Source organism: Mus caroli, chromosome 9 (genome assembly GCF_900094665.2).
Source record: "Mus caroli chromosome 9, CAROLI_EIJ_v1.1, whole genome shotgun sequence".
Lineage (NCBI taxonomy): Eukaryota > Metazoa > Chordata > Mammalia > Rodentia > Muridae > Mus > Mus caroli.
This window is the reverse complement of record NC_034578.1, coordinates 23,138,196-23,147,727: the sequence shown is the minus strand read 5'-3', so window position 1 is coordinate 23,147,727 and position 9,532 is coordinate 23,138,196. Positions and strand designations below refer to the sequence as shown.

The following is a 9,532-nucleotide window of genomic DNA, read 5'->3' as shown; positions in this document are numbered from 1 at the left end:
TTGCCAGGCCCCAGCATAGTCTCACAAGAGACAGCCATATCTGGGTCCTTTTAGCAAAATCTTGCTAGTGTATCCAATGGTGTCAGTGTTTGGAAGCTGATTATGGGATGGATCCCGGATATGGCAGTTTCTAGATGGTCCATCTTTTTGTCTCAGCTCCAAACTTTGTCTCTGTAACCAGGAAGCCTCTTAAATGAGAAGATGAGCTCTGAGAAGCTGGAAATAGCCTCAGAGACTCATGTACAGGGACAGGGAGGACAAGGGCCTCACTACAAGAGGCAGCAGAATGTCTGTAGTCAAGTCAGGCCATGAGGTTGCCTGCCTCCACCCTGGGCCATGTACGCATACCTTCGGTGGCCAGCTGCATTCCATGGGACATGGGCAGGGAGAGAGGGTCTGGAAGAGTGACTGTGGCACCCAGGTGAGAGCTGACTCACCTGATACTTTGCACTAGCACCGAGGAGGGTCCCTTCCTTGAGCCAGGTGACGATGGGTTTAGGGTTCCCGAAAGCAGTACACGTCATGGTAATACTTCCACCTTCCTTGGCCTCGATGTACTGGGGGGGTGTTTCTGTAAAGGTGGGAGGGGCTGCAAAGGACAACAGGAAAATGAGAGGTGGACTCCATCTACTTGTGCAGAACTCTGCTGCGTGCAAGGACAAGAGGTCAAGAACAAAGAGTGCAGAAACTCCTACCCGGTATATCACGGAGATGGAAAGACCTAGAACCTACTGATTAGCCTTTCCCAGGCACTGCAGTTCGAATAATGGCCCATCCTGTTTGGATTACCAGCTTTTGAAAGAATCAACACCCTGTGCCTGAGCTGCTGGAAGGGACCATCTGGTCAGCTTTGGACCTTTCCTCAGTCTGGCTAGCTCTGAATTCTATACTCATCTGGCTGAACTTAGCTCCTTCCCAGTGAAGCTTCCCGCTATTGGGAAGCTGCCACGCTCAGCGCTAGGAACAAGACCTAAACAAGGCTGAAGAACTTTCCACCTCCCTTCAGGATTATCACACTGCACAGAGCCTCCCACGTCCTGTATCCCAGTTCCACCAAACCCATTCATTTGCAGATTTCCTGACAGTCTCATCAAGGCCTAATACAGGTCCCAGGCTAAGGATGATGCACAGTCTTACTTTTACCACATTCTCCAGACAGGGGAAAACAATTTCCCACCTGCCTGCCTTCTCTTTGGCTCCTATGGATAAAGGGGTTGAGTAGTGAATTCTATAGGCTTCTACCTTCTTAATTCTCCCCTGATTACATGAGAGGTTATCCTCTCCCAAGCACTGAAGGTGTGATTAATGTTCTATCCTGTTTGGATAATCAGCTTTTAAGAACTCCTTGCCTTTGCTGCGCTGCTTGTAGAGCCTGGCCAACTTTAACCTCTTGGAGTAATGGTTCCACGGTCTTCCAAAATGGCTTCTCTGAATATCAACACCAAAGCCAACAACACCAGGGTTCTGCCCAAGGGCCCATGTTCAAGTACTAGCCTGGCATATAATCTCAGGCAGGTTCCTCAGACTGCGTGGGCTTTATCTAAATCCTCTGTCCTCTAGAACTAATGTAGGTAGTAAATGAGATGAGATTTATGAGAGATCTTGTGAAAAATGCAGGCTAATGCTCACAGCAAACTCTGATTTTCTGCCATCAATACTGTCATTGTCATCCCTGGATGCTTTGGTCTGAAGACCAAGGAAAAACTTCAGAAAGGCTCCTTCGCCATCCATGTAACTGTGCTGCCAGAGTCAAGTCAGAGGGAGCTAGGATTGGGTCCTGCCTGTGCCACACGGACTCCATCTCTCTATGCTTACTCCTGCTGCCTCTAAAAACACTGCCCTTCTGTGTCTCCCTGCAGCCAGAGCTCCCAACCTCAACACCATCCATTTGCAGAGCTCTGGCTCAGCCTGGAACTCTCCATCCAGATCCTATTTCTGTGCTTCATGTGAGCGGGTGGCTTTTCCTAGTACCGCTGAATACTCAAGTGTCCCGGAGTTCCTGGACGGACCAGGAGTGCTCAACAAACATTTCTTGAATGGAAGAATGAGTGGAATAAACAAATGAATGAAGGCCTACAACATACACATCTATAGTCCAATACAAACGCAAGTACATACATTGCATCCTTTTAGAGGCATGATCATGTAGGGCCACCTTGGTCTTGAATCTCCAATGCCCACAGCTGGCATGGGTAGACAAGGACATTTGGAACTACAGGATAAATAAAGAAGTAGACGTCTTCACATAAAACACACGTCCTCAGGAAAGCCAGTGATCAGAAAGACACTAGGCACAATGGTGACAAGCCCTCCCAAGTCTTTGTAAAGGTGTCCTGGGACTCCAGCATACAGGCACTGAGAATGTACACTCACACCAGAGCCCACATTCACCCACCCTGCCCCCGAAAAGTCAGTTAACTCAACCACAGCCTCTATTGCCTCGGTGTCAAGCTTAAAAGAAAAGATAATAAATTAAATTATGTCCTGAAGTGACAAATTAATTACTAATTACATAATTACTTTCTTATTTAGGTGCTAATCAGGAACGCACTTTGAACAATTTCAAGTTTTCAGGGAAATAATGGTTTGACTCTCAATTATTTACTGAATTAGGTGTTAGCTTGCCAGCTGCATTTCCAGGCTTAGTCCTCTCGCAAGCGCCCTATAATTAATAGCGCAGGTTAGAAATAAGCTGGCCTCGCCTCCAAGCCATACACCAGACCTAAAGCGAGACTTGGCTTGGACTTTGGAGGTATTTTATGTGCAATAGAGGAATCACTGAGATTGTTTCCACCCAACCAGTCTTCACAGAAAGCACAGGAGGAGAATGAGATAATTTGTTGTAACTCTTATTTCTTTACTGGCCTTTCTGTTTCCAGTGTACTCCCCTTGTCACAAAATGGCCAACGCTATACATTCTGCTCTGACTGACAAAAGGCTCCCGCCTGCCCCTTTATATCCAGAATGGAAATATTTACACAGGAAGAAGTTATGGAAGAGTGGAAACCGAGGGCTGGGTGAGAGGGAGCTCTCTCTCATGCAGAACTCTGGTCTGTATCTTCCAGGTCTGCTCCTGGGTAATGGCAACCTGCTCTCAGCTAAGGTGTCATTCTCAAGCGTGGTTGCTCAGCCTCCATGCGCCGCCCAGCCCTTGCATGTCCGCAGACTACCTGCACCCCCTACCTAAGCTGTTCTCCTCCTTTACGCTCCCAGATTTGCAGATTCCTCTCAAGAAGGACCCTTGCCACCTCACTCCCTGCTCTTGCCTAAGTCCCACCCCCTGCTGCCACCACCAGGATTCTGGACGGAGGCCATGTTCTCAGAAACTCTTTTCTACCTTTGTGCTCACAGAGACACATGGCAATCATTTCTTGACATGATTGGAAGAGATAAACACCAAGACTGGGTCATGGCCCCTGCCTGACACCCAGAGCCTTCCACGGAGAGGACATTGTGAAATACACCTTACATGGATAATTTTGATTAGATTCATGAAGACTTTTAAAGGACCAAAGTCCTTAGTGCCTTCTCACTAGCTATCCCTGCCACCCACATTTTGATCTGCTTGCCCCTTTTCCCGCTGCTGTGAGAAATGTGGCTGCTGTCTTGCCCATAACTACCCTCAGATAATCAGTGCTCTAGACAATCTCACACAGCAGTGCATGGAACCTTGCAACACCCTACAAACAGGCTCTTTCTGAGGAAAGTGAAACTCAGAGAGTTTCCGCTTAACTGTCCCCCATGACTTAATATGCAACGGGTTCAAGAAATAAGTCACACCTTTGGCAGGTCTTGGTCCACATCTATTCAACTACGAGAAATTAAAAATGCCTAAGGAATCAACTCATGCAAACAAAGACAATGGCCAGCAGAACATCAGCTCCCAACCTCCCTGAACAGGATTCTTGGCTGCATAGCTGGTGTCTGGGTTTCCCGGAATAGATACTATCAATCAGGATGATGTGAGAGATAGGCCACACCTCAAGGCAGTTTCAGGCAATAAGAAACGGCAGAGAGAGAGAGAGAGAGAGAGAGAGAGAGAGAGAGAGAGAGAGAGAGAGAGAATGAATGAATGCAGGATCTCCTGGCTTGGTGCTCGATCATGAACGCCCTAAGCAGCAAATCTCCCTTCCGAGTTATGATTTGCTTGTGTTCCCAGTGACAGGAGTTTTCCCTGAGCACACAACAACTGGCTCATGGTCTCTCGAAAGCTGGCTGCTGCTGGAGAAAATCCACACAAGATTTAAGATCTGCCTTCAACAGCAGAACCAACAAGCACGTAGTGACTGCCCCACCTCGGACCTTGGACCACCAACTTTAAAGTGTCCTGCACTATAGGCCAACCCTCTTGATAAAAATAATCTTTCCTGGGGCTGAGAATGTAACTCTGGGATGTGCCTGATCTGCACAGGACCCTGGATTTGATTTCCCAGCTCTGAAAAAAAAAAAATATATATATATATATATTTTTTTTAAGAAATAACTATGGGCTGAAGAGATTGGTCGGAGGTTAAGAACTTCCAGAGGTCCTGAGTTCAGTTCCCAGCAACCACATGGTAGCTCATGACCACCTATAATGAGATCTGGTGCCCTCTTCTGATCTGCAGGCATGTACACATGCAGGCATAATAACACTATACATAATAAATAAATAAATAAATAAATAAATCTATAAAAGAAAAAACTAAAATACGCTGTTCTCCCTGGACGGGCTCCCGGACCCAGAGAGAGTATGAGTCTCCCCCAACCCTACTGGAAAAGGAAGACAGAACCATTCCTCAGGGTGAAACCATCTCAAGAGAAATTTCTAGTGTAGGAGCAGCGATTCTTCTTTTGTGGCTACAGCATCTGTAACCCCAGACTTACACTGGATGCTGCACATCTCGGCATGTATGTGATGCGATTAGAACCTCTCCCTCCATGAAGACCCTCAGACCACTGCCACTGAGGACCCAGGACACCCCAGCCTAGACCAAGCCTGGAGTTCACAAGCTCACTCAGGCCTCCCTGCCCTAGTCAGACACTTGAAAAGTATCTGTGCATAGCACAATCCATTTAACTTGAGCTATAAATAACTGACAGCCATTAAAACCGTTCCTCTTCCCAGGATTCTCACATTTTATTAGCTGGTAAACCCTGTTCAAGCAGGAAATGGGCCTGAGTTTACTCCACAGTATTTACCTAGCAGCTGGTGTAGGGCTAGGAAGTTAACAGACCCTTGGTACTTATTACCCAAATAAATGCACTCAACGAGAAACTAAGTGAGCGGTCTAGGAAGATTCATGCTGAGACACAAGGAACTCAACCTGACAAGAGACACATCCTGGGCTAGCAGAGTCATCCGAGGCTAGACAATGACACCAACACTGACCAATTCAAACCTCCTGGTTCCTAGAAGCAGATTTGTACCTTCCCCAGAGGAACCCTGATACGACCCTGCACACAAGGGACCTGCTGCTTTCACACACTCTTCTGACCCATAAATTCCAGGAACGTATTGAAGAGATGTAAAGGAGACATTAACCAAGATTTTATGGGACCAGAGCTTACTGGGGCTTCTCTCAGTAGAGGGGCTTCCTCTGGAGTAAGCCACAGAGGTCATCTTATTTGGCCGTTACCAAAAGATTTACGTACCATTAATGGTGAGATGGACCCAGCTGCCGTTGTGGAATGTGTCATACTGCTGGTCCAGCATGAGTACCTTGCACTCGTACCAACCCTGGTCCTCAGAGCGCACCTGCTCCAGCCGCAGAGATGCTTTATCATGAAGACTGGCCCGGCCTGGGAGAACACGGTGGACAAAACCCAGTGAGCCATCAGACCAATCCATCAGAGCAAATCTACCCGCTCTCTTTCTCCCATAGCCAAAGAAAAAGAGGCCCATCATAACCTTCAGATCACTTTCCGTGGTGGCCGTGTCACCAAACGGAGTCAGCACCCAGCATAGACAGAGAGCAAAGGCAACCTTCCTTGGTCATGGAGTCACAACCCCACCCCCAACCCCACCCCCACCCCCAACCCCACCCCCACTCCCACCTGGCCCTTACATCAGCCTACAAGGGCAGCTTGCTGTTTATGGCATTGACAATAGCCTCTGCTCCTTCAAAAATACCCACTCTTTTGGAGATTTTGAGCAAAAGAAAGGCATGATGGGTGCAGAGAGAAGAGAGAGAAAGATATAGAAAAGTATAGAGGTGGGGAGCCTAGCAGGACCCAGAATATCCTTGTCTCAGCTGGGTGCCAAAGACTTATCTGACCCAACTTCCTTGTCTGGCTTCCCTGAACAGGCAGAGTTAAGACTGGCCAGGGCCACATGCCTGGTCCCTCCCACTCCCACTACTAGTACCAAGATGACATCATATCCCCCCATAGACCAGCCTAGAAGGGTCAGGCAAGGCAAGGCTGGTGGTTCTTCTTTAGCCTTTAGCTACCTCTGTGGTACGTAGAGCATAGCAGAGTCCTGCCCACACTGCAGTGGACAAAGCAATCCAGAGATCCCTCTTGCCTCATCTTCCAGTCGAGCCCACATTCATCAAAACCCAAACCACTTCTTCCTCTGTTTGCCTTCCTGCCTCAGACTCAAGCCTTCCTTGTAGGAACTCTGATGCCAGCCAGCCTAAAAGAACTATCAAAGTTAATCTTGGCCAAAGGGAGGGTGAGGGACATAGACTCAGAAGAAAGACAAACAGGAAAGAGCCTGGCACAGTAATCCAGGTCCTACAACCCCTGCTACTCACGAGGCTAAGGCAGCAGGGCTGTGAGTAAGAAGGTGGAGGGGGCAATTTAGGGGTACCCCAAGTCCTAGAAACTGGGGTGGAACTCAAAGGTACAGCAATGGCGGGGAAAGTGCAAAGCTTTGAGTTCCATCTTCAGTACCAAAGGAAGAGAGCAAGGGAGAGAAAGAGGGAGGGGGAGGAAGAGGAAGAGGAGGGAGGAAGGAGAGAGGGAGGAGGGAAGGAAGAGGAGGGAGGAAGGAGGGAGGGAAAGGAAAAAGAATGCATTCTCAGAGAAGGCAATTCAGACTTCAGAAGCCATAGGTAAAAGAAAGGTAAAAGTAAGGTCCTGCTTGTCGCCTGACTTCTTTCAGCTCCAGCACACATTCACACTCAGAGACATACACATACACACACCCCGAGCCCTCTTCACTGGCAGGCTGGCAGGGCAGCAGCAGTGAGTCACAGGGAGACCACGCTGGCAGAATAATTACAGAGCAAGACATAAACAGGGCCAGGGAAAGTGTGTGGGGAGGGGGGAGTGGCATAGGAGGTGAAATCAGATGTCTGCCAGGACTACAGACAGCAAGAAGTGAAGATATATACCAGACTCTGCACAGGACACCCCAACTTCAGAGTCAGGAGAATGGGGGCATACAGACAGCTGATCCTGCAACCGGAGCTGTACCATACCCAGGGAAAGGTGGAAGAGGTGTCTGACTCCCTTCCCCCCTCTGCCCCTTGCTTCCTCCAAGGGGTCCCTCTTTCTAGCTTGCACTGGAGTCCTGGCTCTCAGCACATCTGCAGGATGAAGATGCAGGCTTCATGTCTGCCTCTTCGACTTCCTTTCCTATTTATGGTGAAAACCCACTAGAGGACAAAGAGAGAAGGGAAAAGGCAAAGACCATGAAGCACAGAGATAATAGGCCCAGTCAAGAGAAATATCAGAAGTGACAGAGAAAGATGAAGAGTGGCTAGGACTCGGTGGATGCCGCTGAGCCCTGAAAGGGAGGTATAACACAGCTAAAACCTAGGGGGTGGTGGAGAGACAGGGGGACAGCTCTTGTCGCCCACAGCTTACCTGCATACTCAGGGTCCACATGTGGGGGATAGTAGCCAAACTTGATGAAGATAGGGATGGGGACCCCAAACTTGAACCACTCTACAACATAGGGTGGGGGCTGTCCTGTCACTGGGTGGATTACGTCGCATCGCAGAACCACACCTTCGCCGGCTCGAGCAGTCACAAACTCGGGTTCCTCTCGCAGGCCGTGGGCACCTACCAAGGACAGCCAAGGTGACACATGAGGAATTGGCAAAAAAGATCCTGCTCCTACAGTTTATACTGATATCCCACCCTCGCCTCCCCACTTCTGGACCTATCCCTGCTCTCCCCAACAGTCCCTAGTACACCCAGGACACCCATCTCGTAGGCATATCTCCCTCTTCCCTGCTTCATGTATGGCATAAGAAGAGAAGAAGAAAGGAAGGGGTGTCCCATTTTCTCTAGTCTTGCAAGCAAGACTTCCCATCCAAAGGTCCAAACAGCAGCAGGCATGATATGCCTGGCCTGCCTTCCTCAGGTATCCCCTGCGCTCCCACGAAGCATCAGGAGCTCAGACACAGCGGATGGAGGGCTTTCAGCCCTTGGGATCCTGCCCAACTGTAGTCCCTATGAACATTCTGCAATCTTTCTGAAGCAGGGTACTTCCCACTGAAGCCTGGGGGAGGGGGGGCGAAGGCAGAGATCCTGCCTCCTCCTCTGCCCCACCTCCAGCTCAGCCTGGTGTTACAGCTCTAAACAAGAGGGCTCCTCCATACAGGAGCGAGGAATCCCTAACAAGTAAGGAGGCTGCTTGGCAACACCAGAGGGAAAGCCCCGTGGGCCGGAGCAGTCTCTCCAGCCCCTCCTCCAACCCACTGCGCCAGTCTTGCTGCAGAGGGGAGCAGGAGGCACTGCAGCCCTCCAATCTCCAGGCTTTGAATCTATTAGACTCTCACAGTAGCCCCAGACATCACTGTTAAGGCAGGAAGATGGTGGTGACAAAGGAGGGGCACTGGAGCAACCCCCTACCTTTCACAGAGGACATCAGAATCAGGGAGCTAGTGAGGGCACACCCCTATGGGGAAGAGGGCAAGGGAGGGAGGCTGGCAGGAGAGGCCTCCACCCTATCCAAACTGCAAGCTTGAGGAGCCAGGAAAGGGGCTACCTCCAGGGACACTGTCCACATATCAGAGCAAAAAGAACCTGAAGATCATCTCCAGCCGAACACCCTCCTCACATCAGAAAGGGAGAGGGAGATGGCAAGGTCACCTTGATCATTTCTCCCTCGGAGAAGGACGGCCTCACCCCTGCCTTCCTTCAACTGCCCATGACACCCCCAGCCCGAGCTATCTACACACTTTCTCCTTTACCACCCTCCAAGCTCAGCTCTCCAGGGCAGTCAGTACCAAGGACAGCAGCCTCCACTGGGAGGCCACAAGCTTGAAGCTTGTTGGGCCGTCCCACCCAAAGACCCTGCAGGAGAGCAAGGGAGCTTTGTGGGTCCATCTCTGTTCTTCCTTCACCTCTGACCTTGTGAGCTCATGCCTCAGTCTGCCCTTCACATCTGTGTGCCTAGCCATGTGTGCGTGTTTTCCTGATCACTATCTACCTCTGTGTCCTCCATACCACCTTCTCTCCTTTCTCTAGGTCTTGTTTTCTCCTTCTGACTCCTGCCCTGGGTGTCTGTCTTTGTCTCTCTCTGTGTGAGTGTGTGTGTGTGTATTCTCTCTCTCTCTCTCTCTCTCTCTCTCTCTCTCTCTCTCTCTCTCTCTCT

The 9,532-nt window shown here is 49.7% G+C and overlaps 1 protein-coding gene across 4 annotated transcripts in view; it reads right to left on the bottom strand.

Moving 5' to 3' along the window:
- Igsf9b (immunoglobulin superfamily member 9B) overlaps positions 1–9,532 on the bottom strand; it is a 52,258-nt gene that overhangs the window by 33,952 nt on the left and 8,774 nt on the right. For all 4 annotated transcript variants that reach the window (XM_021172650.2, XM_021172649.2, XM_029481996.1 and 1 more), the window contains exons 2-4: positions 7,795–7,992; positions 5,635–5,781; positions 438–589 (exon numbers count right to left, since the gene is read on the bottom strand). In XM_021172650.2, the coding sequence (XP_021028309.2) occupies positions 438–589; positions 5,635–5,781; positions 7,795–7,992 (497 nt within the window). The remainder of the gene's footprint in view (positions 1–437; positions 590–5,634; positions 5,782–7,794; positions 7,993–9,532) is intronic.